The sequence below is a fragment of the Neofelis nebulosa genome, chromosome 15 (assembly GCF_028018385.1).
Source record: "Neofelis nebulosa isolate mNeoNeb1 chromosome 15, mNeoNeb1.pri, whole genome shotgun sequence".
Lineage (NCBI taxonomy): Eukaryota > Metazoa > Chordata > Mammalia > Carnivora > Felidae > Neofelis > Neofelis nebulosa.
The window spans coordinates 3,252,638-3,268,896 of record NC_080796.1 but is presented as its reverse complement, the minus strand read 5'-3'; the positions used below and the strand labels follow the sequence as shown (position 1 = coordinate 3,268,896).

Here is a 16,259-nt window from a genome sequence, read left to right as displayed (position 1 = left end):
TTAAAAAATACCGTAAAAAGCATGGAGGTTGAAGAGGGAAAAAGGAAAAAAAAAATTACACGTGACCAATCAATCAAGCATGAGCTTAAGACAAAAAAGAAAAGGAAAAATGTGAGCAAAGGGAGGTAAGTGGAAACAACATACATTTTTCAACAGGTACATAAGTAGGATTGGGAATATACTATGAACAATAGTCTCTTTTAAACCTTTTAAAGATATATGTCTCTCTATATGTGTGTGTGTGTATATATATATATATATATACACACACACATATTTATACATTTATACATATAAATATATATATTTATATATATGTGTGTGTGTATGTGTATATATATATGTATATATATGTATGTATATATGTATATGTATATACATATATATGTGTATGTATATATATATATACACATACACATTTATACATATATAAATATATATATTTATATATATGTGTGTGTATATGTGTATATATATATGTGTGTGTGTATATATATATATGTGTTTGTGTGTGTGTTATATAAGTGTAAATGTATATGTGTATATATGTGTATATTTTATATATCTCTATCTATATCTATCTATATCTATATCTATCTATCTATCTATACAATATTTACGTAAAAGAGAGGCTTTGATTCACAGTATATCCATAATAATACTGACTCTTATCACTCTACAGTTATCTGGTTATAAATACTGTAATGAAGATTTAAAAATTTTTCAGTATAAATAAATTGTTCAATTCCTGGCATCTTTCGCTTCTGAAGAGCTAGAGATTATTACTAGACTAAGAAAAGAACAGAAAAAGAGAGGTTCCTAACAAGTCAACATTCACTATGGAGAACGAATTGGGAATGAGAATTCTAGGAAGAAATGGGAACCCCCAAAGGATGTATGTAATGGGACACAGATGGGGTTAAACAAACAAAGGCTGAGGACTTTTTCTCTGCAATTCTAAGCTCACAATGGGAGGATACTAAAAATAGACTGTAACCTTCTTTCTTATGTAACTCCTGATTTCCTCAATAGAATTCATTTGCGTGTATACATGTTAAACACTAAAACGGAATATAAACTGAAGCCTGACTTTCTAAATTCACATATTTAATTGTGATATATCATGCGTATTTTGTTACTTTTCAAACTCCATTCTACGGAATTCCATTTCCCTACTCATTTATTCACATTCAAAAACCATGGCATTGCTTCTTCCAAGCAAGACTTTATTCTAGCAGCTCCAGGAGTCAAACAAGTGTGTTTCCTAACCTCCAGGAGCTTATCAAGATTTAGGGGCTTTGAAATGAATACTGAAATAAATATCACATGTCTGAAACTTTAAATTTTAGAATCGGACACAAGGACTAGGAGGAGATAGTTTTCAAAGCTACAGTATGAAACATTTCTGAAATTAGAAATTTGACAACTTGGCTATGAAGAGCCTCTGCTCATAGAGCTACTCTTTTCAGCAAAATACGTATTCTTCGGGGAGATGCACCGTTTTACCTTACTCTTCATGGAGTTATTTCAAAACTACAGGGGAACACCTTTGTAAGGTAAATATTGAGAAATAATGTAAACACCTAAATTTCTACATTTTCTAATATGATTTTAGTCTAAATGTAGAACAAAGGATAGAGCCAAAGGAAAATCCTGTATCTCACCAAAATTAAACTTGCCCAGGGCGGGGGGCAACCTACAATAGATACTTGGACCCAATCAGGTTTCATTTAGGCATGAGTATTATCAGTCATGTTACTATCACAGTAAGAATCCTTATCCTTAAGCAATGTCATATTGCCTCCATTATGGGAAAGCTTTTCCCAATATAATTTGAGGTCATTATATATTTTCCAGCCCATTCTTTTATCAGCCTCCACCTGTAGGATTTACCAAAGTACAACAAAACAAAACAAAACAAAACATTCAACGCGTCATGTATCTGTAAAGTGGTTTGTTCTTGCTAACTTTCCATGACACACATAAAATGATGATACACAGGCTCCTCTTAAATTTTCAGAGTGAATAAGGGAGAAAACTCAATTCAGAGCAGGAAAGTGAGTTTCACAGGAAGATACTTTACCTTGGTACCAAAATCTAAGTCTTGGCTAGCTGATGTAGACCATGAATCATCAGGAACAGGTGTGTCGGAAAGCCTTTAGAGCAAAAAAATACAACAAAAACTTGTTCATTCATTTAAAAACAACATTTAGAAAAGTTAAGGGAAAGGTCAAGTATCTGTTTATTCCACGAAGTTTCTTGGTATCATTAAAAGTTGTCCTCTGGTGTTGTCATTAAGTTTTATTTTAATTCCAGTAATAGTAACATCCAGAGTTATATTAGTTTAAGTTGTACAATATAGTGATTCACCAACTCCATACTCACCCTGTGCTCATAATGACAAGGGCACTCTTTTCATCCCCATCATCTCTTTCATCCCTCCCACCACTCACCTCCTCTCCGCAACCATCCGTTCCTTCTCTGCAGTTAAGGCCTATTTCTTGGTTTGTCTCCCCTTTTGTTTCCTCCCTTTGCTCGTTTGTTGTTTCTTAAGTGCTACATGAGTAAAATCATATGGCATTTGTCTTTCCCTGACTTTGCTTACCATACTACCCTCAGGCTCCATCCAGGTGATTGCAAATGGCAAGATTTCATTGTTTTATGATTGACTAATATTACAGTGTGTGTGTGTGTGTGTGTGTGTGTGTGTGTGTGTGTGTGTATGGATATACATATACACACACACATACATTCATATAGGGCTTCTTCTTCGTTCACTCATCTGTCAATGGACGCTTGCGCTGGCTGTTGGAAATAATGCCGCAATAAACACAGGAGTGCGTGTGTCCCGTGGAATTCGTGTTTTTGTATTCTCTTGGGTAGTATCCAGTAGTGCAATTACTGGATCATAGGAGAGTTCTGTTTTTAATTTTTTGAGGAACCTCCATACTGTTTTCCACAGGGGCCACACCCATTTGCATTTCCACCAACGGTGCAAGAGGTTTCCTTTGTCTCCACATCCTCGCAAACACTTGCTTCTTGTGGCTTGGAGTGTAGCCATTCTGACAGGTGTGACGTGGTATCTCGTTGTAGTTTGGGGGAGCATCTTTTCATGTGTCTGTTGACCATCTGTATGTTGTCTTTGGAAAAGTGTCTGGTGATGTCTACTGCTCATTTGTAAACTGGGCTTTTTTGGAGGGGGGTGATGTTGACATGTATCATTTTTTTAGACATTGTGGATACTAACCCTTTACTGGATTTGCAAAACATTTCCAAATTTGTTCTCCCATTCCAGAGGTTGCCTTTCAGTTTTGACGGTTTCCTTCCCTGTGCAAAAGCTTCGTAGGTTGGTATAGTCCCCATACTTTATTCTTGCTTTATTTCCCTTGGCTCAAGAGGCATAACTAGTAAAATGTGGCTACAGCCAAAGTCAGAGAAATGACGGCCTGCGCTCTATTCAAGGATTTTTTATGGTTTCAGGTCTCACACTTAGGTTTTTAATTCATTTTCAGTTTCTTTGTGTGTATGGTACAGAAATTGGTCCAGGGTCATTCTTTGGCATGTGACTTGTCCAGTTTTCCCGACACCATTTGGTGAAGAGACTGCCTTTTCCGCACTGGATAGTCTTTCCTGTTTGTGGAAGATGAACTGACCATACACTGGTGAATTTATGTCTGGGTTTGCGGTTCTAGTCCACTGAGCTATGAGGCTATTTTGTACGCCAGTACCTACCATGCTCTTTGGATTACTACAGCTTTGGAATACAACTTGAAAGCTGAGATTGTGATGCCTCCAGGTTTCCTCGTTTTCAATATTGCTTTGGCCATTCAAGGTCTTTTGTGGTTCTATACAACGTTTAGGATTGTTTGTCTAGCTCTGTGCCAAATGCTGTTGGTATGTTGACAGGGATTGCATGACATCTGTCGATGGCTTTGGGTAGTGTAGACACTTTAAAAAATATGTATTCTTCCCATCTGTGAGCATCGGATGTCTTTCTCTTTCTTTCCGTCACCTTCAATTTCTTTCATCAGTGTTTTACGGTTTCCCGAGTACAGGCCTTTCACAATTTGGACCCTGTTTTAAAAAAGCTTTTGGTTCTCTATTTTGCCTCGACCTCTCCTAACCTGTGAAATCTCCAGGAAAGACCCAGTCTCAGTTTCCATAACCAAATGTGACAGGCAGGGAATGCTCTGAAATGGTTGAAAATTAAATGTATAAACGTTACCACAATGACGTCTCACCTCACATCTGTCAGAATGGCTCAGTTTCAACACACAGGAAACAACAAGGGTTGCTCAGGGTGTGGAGAAAAAACAACCCTTGTGCACCGGTCATGGGATGTAAATTGGTATTGCCACAGTGAAAGCCAGTATGGAGGGGCCTCAACAAATTAAAAACACACATCCCATAGGATCCAGTGGTTCCACTACTGGGTATTTATTTACCCAAGGGAAATGGAAATACTAATTTGAAAAGATATATGCACCCCTATCTTTATTATAGCATTATTTACAATAGACAAGATAGGGAAGCAACCCAAGTGTCCACCAATACATGAAGAGACCACACACACACAAGCACATACACACACACACACGCAGACACACACACACACACACACACACAAACACAATGAAATATTACGCAGCTATAAAAGAGAATGAGATCTTGCCATCTGCCACATGATGGATATACCTAGATGGTTTGAGGCTAAGTGAAATAAGTCAGACAGAATAAGACAAATCCTATATGATTTCACTTCTGTGTAGAATGTAAAAAGGGGAATAAATGAACAAACCAGAGCAAAAGCAGAAACAGTCCAATAAATGCAGAGATTTGACTCTTGCCAGAAGGGAGGGGAGGTGGGGGGATGGACAAAATGGGTGAAGGGGAGAGGGAAGTTCAGGGTTCCAGTTATAGAATGAATAAATCACAAGGCTCAAAGGTACAGCATAGGGAATCTTGTCAGTGGTATCGTAATAGCATCATACATTGACAGATGGGAGCTATGCTTATGGCGATCACGGTGAAACATCCAGAGTTGTTGCATCACATATTACCTTGTGTGTCAGGTAGATCTCCGTTTAAGGAAATATATCAAAGTTTAGGTTTCTATGTTATGAGTGGTAGGACTAACTAGAGATTGAAAGATTCAAAGTTCCCAAGGCCAACTTTGTTCCCACACTGGTCTTGCCTTATTTAGGTCCATAATAACTAGCAAGACATTCCAAGCCTTCAGGGGCATTCAGCTACCAAGGAGGGAGACTGTGATCAAATGGTCCTGGTGGTTGTGCCTCTATTTCTCTATACGCTGCCTGAATATTTTCTTCCCTATGAGCTCCCACTGCTACATCACTCTTCGGCACGGTTCTGTGGCATTCCCCAACCTTTCAATCTTTAGCCTATGAAGCCATACACTCCTACAACAAGGATGGGCTCCAATGACCGAGGGTAGGAGCCATGTCCTGCTCCCGGAGAACAAGCGAATTGGGAGTCTCAGTCATCCACACAGTCACCTCAACATAGGCATGTTATCACCGATCCAGATGAAGCTCCCTTACTGATTTGACAAGTCAGTCCTACCCCTGCCCAGCACTACAAGTACATGGGAAGGGCATCACAGATTGAGGAAAAGAGGTGGAGTGAGGAGACTGCTTGCCTTGGGCCATACATCTCTGATGCTCGGAATCTCCACCACCCACCCCCAATCCCTTGAGAGGATCTAAGCCATCCTCCCTCAGTTGGGGTGGAAGTAGGGGATATCTTATTTCTATTTGCTGTAAACAGACTCTTCCCAGCAGCTCAAATGATCTTTAATCTCTCTCATCAGAAAATCTGAGGTATGCTCGCACCTTCAATGAAACCAACACACACAAAAGCAGAAACCTGGTCACCACCCTCTTGAACACTCTATTTGAATATGCCTTTCTAAACAACTCCCCGAATCCTGGGTCCTTCATTCCTGTCATTCACCTTTATCTCACTTGGCATAAACCCCCATATTCTGACATCTTTTCTCAAGCTCTTATTCCTAAACAACTCAGTGTTGTTCTCCTTGAAACCTGGTCTCCTCTGCTAATTCGATTCTTACCCTCCTTCATTGTATTCATTAGACCCCTCCCCAGCTTTCTATTATTAAAACAGTTGCCTGCGAGATGAAGACAAAAAAGAAGGAAGAAAGGAAAGAAAGAAAGAAAACCAGAATTTAAATCTCATTTCTGTCACTTATCATATCCAAATAGGTCACTTCAATCTCTTTTGAGTTTCAAATTCTCCATGGAAACAACCATTGGGCAAGGAGGTGAAACATAGGTTGACGTACCAGAGGGTGTTTTGAGGAATCAACCTCTGAGGTTCCCTAAATCTTGAGACTCTAAGTGCTTTTGAAATGGCCTCTGGAAAAATGGAGAGTCCTTAGCTGGCAGAAGTGGGAAAATTATTGGAAAAAAAAAAGAAATAGCAAGGAAACCAGAGAAGAAAGTCAAAAGGCAAAAACAGTACAAAAAAGTCACGGGGGAAAAAAAAACTCCAAAAAAACCCAAAAAGCTTCCTAGAACTAGACAAGGGTACTAGCCCAAAGGGAAACAAGCCGGGGAACTTAGGCAACAGAGAATCATATAGCAATATCCTCGAAATAGAGGCTGGATTTAATTAATGTAACATGGTCTACAACTACATATCCTTCCCTTACAGAAAACTCATTTGTCTCAAGAAGAGGGGATACCACTACATCTAAGGAGCTGCCTGACGACATCTTGCTTATTATGTAAAAGCCTTGACACCATGGCCATAGCTGACATCCACCCTAAAATCTCGGACAGTAAAAACAAGGGACTAGTTACCACTGCACTAATGACTTTTGTTAGCGCTAGTGGTCAAATATATGAGGCCAAATGCTTGGACTAATCTGGGTTCTTAAGAAAACCCTAAATTAGGGTTGCGACACCATTACCTTTGACATTCTGAGCTGATCTGCCCTAGGATCTGTACCTTCATCTCAGTGCTGCTGAGGAACCAGAGAATGGATGTGGAAGCTTCACGGGCTGATGGGCAAAGCCCAACGGCTACCCATTAACTATGGAATCATGGTCGAGTCTTCAACCTCCCTGAACCACAGTTGCGAAAGTAATAAAAAGTAGGCTACAATAACACAGCTACTTTGCAAAGCTATACAATGACTATATACCTGAACAGATGTTACGCATAGGATATAGTGTCTAGTCCAGGGTAGAACACGCAACAACTGCTTTTGTTCTCTGCGTTCCCTTAGGAGACACATAATTTTCTGTTCACTCATTCCATTTCCTCTCCTTTCATTATCCGTTTCATTTCATTTCATTCCTTTATACTTTGAGAGTGAGTGCACACAGAAATCGGGAAAGATATCCCAAGGAGGCTGTCAGCGCAAAACCCGACGTGGGGCTTGAACTCACAAACCTGAGTTGAAATCAAGAGTCACACCTTAACCGACTGAGCCACCCGGGTACCCCAGCAAATGTCATTTTTACAAATCCATAAAAATCCTACCTGGTTATAGAGTCTTCCTCAGCCTTCTCATCTGATCCTAAAGAAGAAAGCAAAATACATGTTAAATCAACAATCGAAAAATAGAGGAAATTACAAGTGTACGGCTTGTGATTTGTTGAAAAGTATTGCTTTGGGACCACAGCAGGAAACCACACTACACTGAATGGTAATTATACCATTCGTAGGCTTAAAGCACTAAGAAATCTTACTTTCTCCTCTATATTGACCAAAAGCAAGAATGGGTTTTATCAGAATTTGACAGCTACAGGTGAACTGATGTTTACAATGGCCATCACTGACCGACTCTATGGCACTGGAGGAAACTGGTATCGTTAGGAGAATGATTATCATGAGCTGACAATGTCAGACTGAAACTAGCATGATTTTTCTGGACTTCCACTACTAGAGGAGTTGAGAGTACCTTTAGTTTGCTGTAACACGGCAGAACTTCCCCAGCTCTTCAGCAGACACTCTTCAGTTTTAGGAGGAAACACCCCCTCACAAAGTGTGCTCTATAGCTATTGTACTTTGCAGCATGGCCAAACCATAGCAAGCAGACGCTCCCTGGCCTTATTTCCAATGGCAAGGTAAGAAGGAAAGATTTGGCATTCCAGTTTGATAAAAGTTCTAACCTCTTGAGACTGTCTCCTTCCATTGCTAGAGAGTCTATCTAGACCCACCGCACATCACAGAGGAGGAGGATCCCAATGTGAGTGCTGTGTAGTGGTTCATGATGTCATTTTTCTCAACTCTCCCCATTAGGTGACACACATGGAGAGAAATCATACTTTCTTTCATGGAAGGCAGAGGTCATCAGATCCTCTACTGATGAGCAACTAAACAAAACAAAGGGCAAGGAATATCTTGAACGCCTACATTCAATTACCAGGATATTTTCACTTTCTGAACATTCAAAGACATCCACTCTATGATTCTAACTATAGGACACGTGGAAAGAGCAAGGCTATGGAGCTAAGGGTTGGCGTGAATGGAGGGAGAAACGGGCACGGCACAGAGGACTTTTAAGGCAGTGGAACTCTTTCACACGATACCACAAAGGTGGATTCACATCATTACACATTTGTTAAAACTCATAGAATGTATAACACCAAGGCTGAAAGTTAATGCAAATTAGAGACTTGGTCTCAAAACGAAGAGTTTGTGTCCATAGAAAATGCACCACTTTTGTCAGGGTGCCTGGGTGGCTCAGTTGGTTCAGCGTCCAACTCTGGATGTGAGCTCAGGTCATGATCTCACCGTTCATGGGATCAAGTCCTGCATCAGGCTCTGTGCTGACAGCACAGGATTCTTTCCCCCCTCTCCCTCTGCCCCTTGGCTGCTCACACGCATGCATGCTCTCTCACTCAAAACTAAACCAAGGAACTGAAATAAAAAATTCCTACTAAAAATGGACCACTGTCGTGCAAGATGTTAACAACAGGGGAGGCTAGGCGTGTACGGGAGCATGGTATGGTATATGCAGACTCTCTGTACTTCCTATTATATTTTGCTGTGAACTTAAAACTGATGTAAAACATCAGGCTTATTAAATGTATGAAACAACAAAAACAACAAAATATGGTTTCCATTGAAGCTACTCTTAGCATATACCAAATCATGATACAGTCACCTTGACCATTAAAATAGAGATCAAAGTAACACAATAGGGGTACTGTCTCCCATTTGGAAGTGTATGAAAATGCATACACAAAACACAAAAATACAACGGTTATTTGTATACTTAGGCAACAAAACAATTGATGAATATGATCCAAAATCTTATACCTATAAACAGGGGTTCAGCACCATAGGAATCAAACCTGGGTTTTCCATATAATTACGAGATTTTCATTCTAATTTTAAATCAAAAATCATTATGTTGATCATACGTAAGAATCATAATGAAAGCTTAATCACATAAAAAAAAGATTATAATGACCTCATATTGCCCTAGTAATTTTTATACAAATACCTACTTCATATGGATGATGAAACTGAAACCAGTACCATGGTAGCCATCATGCTCCATGCTAGCAAAACAAAATTTGAAGACACCACCAAAAATGACGTCAGGGCTATAATTCCTATGCAGAACAGATTTCATCCAGCAGGCCAAAGATGGCTACCCTCAGAACATCCTACTTGAATGACTGGCCCTTGGTGGTTCCCTGGGATCTTGGATTTCAGGAGGGTTCCCACCATTCCCTAGCTGGTTAAGAGTGGTTCACTGTGCCTAAGTGCTGGTACAAGCAATGTCCTTAAGGCTGTACACTTGATTTCCTTGGTGGAAACCTGGAATTTGGGGACATGCTAAGGAGAAGATGCCTATGTGATTAGCATTTGATGAAAACCTCGGGCACTGAGTATCCATAAGCCTCGTACTGGCAGACAACATTTCACTTGTGCTGTCCTAATTTCATGCTGGAGGAATTTAGCACATCCTGCTAACTCCATAGAGAAAGGATTCCTGGAAGCCTGCGCTTGCTTTCCTCTGGCCTTCACCCCATACACCATTGCTCGGTGCTCATTGGCCTTTCTAGCCTGTCCCCATACCAAGCCACACGCATGACTACAACTATATGCTGAGTCCTGTGAGCTCTTCTAGTGAATAATCAAATCTGGGTGTCATTGGGATGCCTCTAACACAACTGCATTATATGCAATTTTATTATTTCGGTTGATGTCTTTCACGTGGTTACAGTCAGAAGGTTATGGCACAGAATACCTTTCCTGGAATCTCTTTTCTTGGTATTTGCCTTGAAAATTCCTACATCCCTATTTATCCATTTGAAGAAAGGTTTAAAAGGAATAGATTAAATCATGATGTCAGAAAGTGTGAAACAAGCAACAATCTTATTTTACTCTGAAAAAAAAAACAAACAGAGGGAGAGAGCAAATCCTGGTGATTGCCCCTATGTTCTACCATATAAAAGTTCTCTGAAATATGAAAAATCAGTTAATTTTCTCCAACTACCTAGGACTTAGTTCATTTTTCTGGCAGGTAGGAATCAAAGAAGTAACAGGGATCATTCTACAACAATCAGAACTGTCAGACAGAATATGAAAACATACTACTGATTATAGTGTTCTTTTGTTTCTTTCCCTTATGTTCCTAGAACATTAAAAATATAGTTCACCTATTAAAGGCAGTTATTGCCAAAATAATCAAAAGCCACAAATACGGCATCCAAAATGTCAGATGAGTTATCTTGATGTCTCCCTATCTGACCCTCCTTCCAATTCTCTTATTTTGCCCTAAATGATACTACCGTATGAAGTACCCCCATTTTATAAGGCATTAACGTATATACATTTATCATTGACTACAAATGCTTATGTTCACCCATGGTAGTTAGGACATAACTCTGCATCATCAGCTAGGTCAGTCCTTAATGTCTTGCCAACAGTGAGGATCACAGTAAGAGTGGGAACATTTGGGGATACCACTCTGGCAAATTCTGGTACGAGAAGCTCACCTGATAGTGTTGCTGCATTTTAAATAGTCTGCTCTTCCCTTTAAAGAACTAGTGTATTTTACCACCTTCCAGTAGAAACACAATACACACCGGCTTACTTTCCTTCATTTACTCCCTGTAGTCTCCGCCATTCACATCATTCCCTGTTTGGCTCGTCTCTTCTTTCCTGAGGTTCCTTAGGCCTTCCAGTGTCTTGAAAGGGAACTAGTCATTTAGCTCCTTTGGTGGCACTCTCAATTTAATCTGTTGCTGACACCACATACGATATGCAACTTATCTCCTTTTCACATCTCTTTCTCTTTCCTATGCACTTAACAGGCCGTTTTCTTTAGATATTAGAATATATCAGTATTCCTGTTTTCAATCAACATTCTGTCAAATGACCTTTGAATAAAATACAGTGCTTACCTTCTACTTGTCCATTTAATATACTTTGCCCTTTCTGATCCACAGCTCCAGAGACATGAGGGACATATTTGTTGGGCTTCTCAGACAAACTCTGTTAAAAGTAGCATCAGTAATGAGTTGCGTGAAGACTTCCTAGTCCTTTTCCAAGAAAATATCTGAATTTATGACTTTAATAACAATCAGACTTACAAATAAGAAAACCGTATTGAACACCAAAACATTTAAATACAAAACCTCATATATGCTCTCTTGATTCAGCGTCCCTTTGAATCTTCATTTGGCTATTGACTCTCTAAACGGATCATGGAAGGCCAGAATAAATACTTTCAAAGGCAGAAGCCTGGCTTGTATGCAGATTTCAAAAAGGAACTAACAAAACCCCTTCCTTTGCATTCCTGACCAAAATGAAAGGACATTTGAAATAAGTTTTGAAACAGAATCTTTAAAAGTGTACTTGCTATAAAGGAAAACTGCTTCTAATAAAATGGCAGACATTTGTTTCAGTGTCAATTCATACCTCACATGATCAGAAACTTTGGAGTATATCATGTTGTGTATCAACAAAACACTGTCGAAGCTGCTGCTTCGTTTAGGTAAACACAGGCTTGACCTTTTTCTTGACGAAAGAAGGGTTGGCTCGAACGGCAAGGTTGGAAGAGAAACTTTTCTTAAAATTGTGATGAACTAGTAGCAGAAACAATGTAGATATAGGTATGGAACTCTTCAGAATGTGTAGTAAGCATTCAAACGGCAAGTATAAGAACATGTATGTCTCAGTCACCTGAAATGTGCCAAGCACTCATTTCACTATGCACATTTTCTTTTTTACACACAACAATAATAATAATGATTATGATGATGGAGTGAGCCTTCCTACAGCTTGGTCACTCTAAGGCGTTGGAGTAAAATGATGATCCGTGGTCCTCTCTGTCCAGAATGTCCCTCGCCACGGTCTACACGACTGGGCCTTCTCATCTTTCACTTGGCACCTTTTGCCACTCTCAGATCTTTTCTGACTACCAAAATTCCCACTCCCACTCTCATCCTCATCCTCACTACAAATGCCCCCAATATTCTCTCAACTAACATTGTCCATTTCCTATCGATGAAGCCTTTATTGTGACTTCTAACAGACTGCTGTTGACTTACTTTTCTGCTCCGACCACAACAACCTAAACCCTCCACTTGTACACTCAGCAGCTAACTGCTTGGTACGTACTCAGTATACAAGGACCAATTAATTAAGGTCAAAACATTTACACTAATCTCACTGAGAAGATCTCAAAAGTACCCAATCACTATACCGTTGGCCCTTGAACAAAGCAAGGGTTACGGGCTCTGATGGCCATGCCCTCGACAATCCACAAATATCTTTTGAAACCTCAAAACCAAATAAAAAAAAAAAACAAAAATTCCTACTGAATTTCCTACTTTAAAAGCAATCACACTTAAAAATCAAAAAGTATATATGTATTGAAAACCAGAACGTTAAAGCAGAATTGCTTGTATATGCTCTCTAGGTCTAATCTACCTTTTCGGCCTAATTTGGCCATTGACTCTGTAAACTGAGCGTGGGAGGTCAGGGTTAGGATAACGGAATGCTGAGCTTACCAACAATATACACAGTCGATTAATGCATGTTTTCCCTGTTATATGTATTACATACTGTATTTTTACACTATAAACTGAAGGAAAGGTTACTAAGAAAATCGTAAGGAAGGGGTGCTGGGTGGCACTGTCGGTTCAGGGTCAGGCTCTTGACTTTGGCTCAAGTCATGATCTATACTTCCTGAGTTGAACGCTGACAGTGTGGAGCCTGATGAAAATTCTCTCTCTGTCCCCACTTCCCTACTCACGTGCTCTGTCCTCTCTCACTCTCCCAAAATGAATAATTAAAAAAAAAAAAACAAGATGAAAAAGAAAATCATAAGGAAGAGAAAATATGTTTACAGGATGGTACTGTATTTATTGAAAAAAATCTGTATGTATGTGGACTCCCACATTCCAAACGCATCTTGTTCAAGGGTCAAATGTATACCTTTATGATGTCATCGCTAAGAGCTTACGGGAACTTATTATAGCCCCAAATGAGAACATCAAAAACCCATTCTAACTTTCCATTCTTTTCTGGACACAAGGGCCATTTTATTGGCCTTTGAACATCTTCCCATCGAAAACAAGTATTCTTTGGGGGGCCTGGGTGACTTAGTCGATTAGGCAGCCAACTTTGAAATTGCGAAAAGCAAAGCAAAAGGTGGAGGGGGGAGTTAAGATGGCAGGGGAGGGGATCAGAATTCCCCTTGTCCCTCAAACACAGCAGTATTGAGGTCACAACACTTGGAATACCAGGAATACAGGCTGCAGAGGGACAGAAAAATCTCCACAGGTGCAGAGTGACAGCTTGGCGGGACAGAAGGGTGTGTATGAGAATTGGGAGAAATAAAATGGGCAGCACAGGCATGGAGTGGGGGAAGGCCTTTGGTGGAGAAACGAAAGGAAGGCAGAGACAGAGAGAGGCTGTGGGACGTGCATTTGGATATGAGAAAGCCTGTCCGGACCACAGACCAAGGAGAGGTCCAGAGAGCCAGTTTCTACTTTGGAAAACAGCCTTAGAGGGTAAAAAACAGAATTTTCAAGGCGGCCACACTTTCTCTCGACCAGAGCTACCACCTCCCATGCCTGGTGGGGAGGGAGCCGCCCCTAGGCTTGGTAGCAATCTCAGGGCTACCCTGGGAGAGAACACCTTGAGTATGGTGGAAAGGGGAGGTATTGCCCTGCCCAAGGGAAAAAGACCATGCAGGCACGAGCCAGAGGCCCTCTGTCCAGTGGGCAGAGTGGCGCAACTCCACTACCAGGTCCGAGCAAAGCGGGATCCTACAGGGTTTTGAATCCCAGCTCAGTGCTCGGGTGGCACAGGGGACTGTGCAGCAAGGCAAGCCAGCTCCCCAGGCTATTCCGTGAGGATAGCCTAAACAGTGAGTTTTGAGACACCTCGTGTGGGCAGGATAGATGGGGTGTCGCCATGTCTCTCCCCATGACCAACATCGTGGGGCTTCAGGGAATGGACAGTGAGCCTCAGTGAAGGCAGGCCCATTACACCAAACCCTGACACTCTGTGCCTCGTAACTGCTTCTCTATAGGAGTGAGACTGACACTGATGGGACCAGACAGCCCCTGCTCTAGACCAGCACAGCCACCGGTCCCAGGCACCAATAGACAACTCTCCTCCGGTTTTCTATCTTAGTTTGTTTGTTTGTTTGTTTGTTTGTTTGTTTTCATTTGAGTTATTATTCTTTTGTCTTTCCTTTTCTTTTTTAATGTTTATTTCTTTATTTTGAGAGAGAGAGAGTGAGTGATCAAGCAGAAGAGATGCAGAGAGAGGGAGAGAGAGAGAATCCGAGCAGGATCCATGCTCTCACTGCAGAACCTGTTGGGGGTTCCGAACCCACCCACAGTGACAACATGACGTGAGCCAAATTCAAGAGTCAGACGCTTCACCTACTGAGCCACCCAGGCGCCCATCTTTTCTTTCCTTTGCTTTCCCTTTCTTCTCTTTTCCCTTTTTTCTCTTTCTACTCTCCTCTTTCCCCTTCTCCCTTTGGAAACAGCCTAGTAGTCTCGAGTTCACGTGGGTCAAAACTAATTATATATCTACATTTATCTATATATCTTAATATATACCTATATATCTATACATAGATATATAGAGATATATCTATATATTTTTTTCCTTTGTTCCTCTGTTCTGGTTCTTTGTTTGTTTGATTGTACATTTTCTCTATACTTTTCTAGATCTCCTTCTTCATTTTCCTCCCTCTCTTTCTGGATTAAGCCCTATAGCTCCTTTGAGTCACTTCCTGGTCTTTTTTTCAACTCCAGTCATTTCTCTTTTTGTTTGGGCTAAGGATTCTTCCCCACCTTCTTCCCCTTTTTTCCAGGATTACTTCAACAAACAAATCAAAGCACACCTGGTGGAAGGCCCAAACCGCCACTCCAAGTAGCGAGGACAGCAGCCAAAGACGCACCCAAAGAGTGCACACAACACACTCAAAAAAAATTTGTTCAACTGCCAGGCCCTGGACAGTGTAGGGGCTCTTTTTATTACAGTAGTACTCGCAGGTGTGGGACACAGAACAAGCGATTAACACACATAAAGGGCAGGAATCTAGCCAAAACGACGAAATCGGAGAATTCCCCTCAAAAAAAATTCCGGGAAGAAAGGACAGCCAGAGAAGGGCGCAAAAGAGACAGAAACCATATAGGTGAGCACATTTTTGGAATGACACTCATAAGACGCATAGTTGCGCTTGAAACCACGCATAGAAGACAGCAGACAATCTCCTGCTTCAGAGATCAAGGACCTAAGGAATCGTCACGATGAACGCTGAACATGAAATGGTGTAAAGGAGATACAAAGTAAACTAGATGCAGTGACAGCAAGGACGGGAGAAGCAGCAGACAGAATCGGTGAAACAGAAGATACAATTGTGGACAAAGATGAAGCAGGGAAAGGAAAGGAAGGAAATGACTAGATCACGAGGCAGGTACTAGAGACCTACGTGATTCAGTGAGATGAAATATTAGCCACATCCTAGGAGTCCCAGAAGAAGAAGAGTGAGAGAAAGGGGCAGAAGGTTTTTTTGGAACAACTTATAGCTGAGAGCTTCCCTCATCTGGGGAAGGAAACGGGCATCCAAGTCCTGGCGGCACAGAGAATTCCTTTCCAAATCAACAAACCCAGGTCAACACCACGACATGCCATAGCGAAACTGGAAAACTACAAAGATAAGGAGAGGATTCTGAAAGCAGCTAGGGACAAACGGGTCTTAATCGACAAGGGAAGACACG

At 40.8% G+C, this 16,259-nt stretch overlaps 1 protein-coding gene across 1 annotated transcript in view; it reads right to left on the bottom strand.

The window, feature by feature from the left end:
• Window positions 1-16,259, bottom strand: part of LOC131495868 (ankyrin repeat domain-containing protein 26-like) — a 253,686-nt gene that overhangs the window by 134,181 nt on the left and 103,246 nt on the right. The window contains exons 6-7 of the mRNA XM_058701042.1: window positions 7,528-7,564; window positions 2,084-2,156 (exon numbers count right to left, since the gene is read on the bottom strand). Coding sequence (XP_058557025.1) covers window positions 2,084-2,156; window positions 7,528-7,564 — 110 coding nt within the window. The remainder of the gene's footprint in view (window positions 1-2,083; window positions 2,157-7,527; window positions 7,565-16,259) is intronic.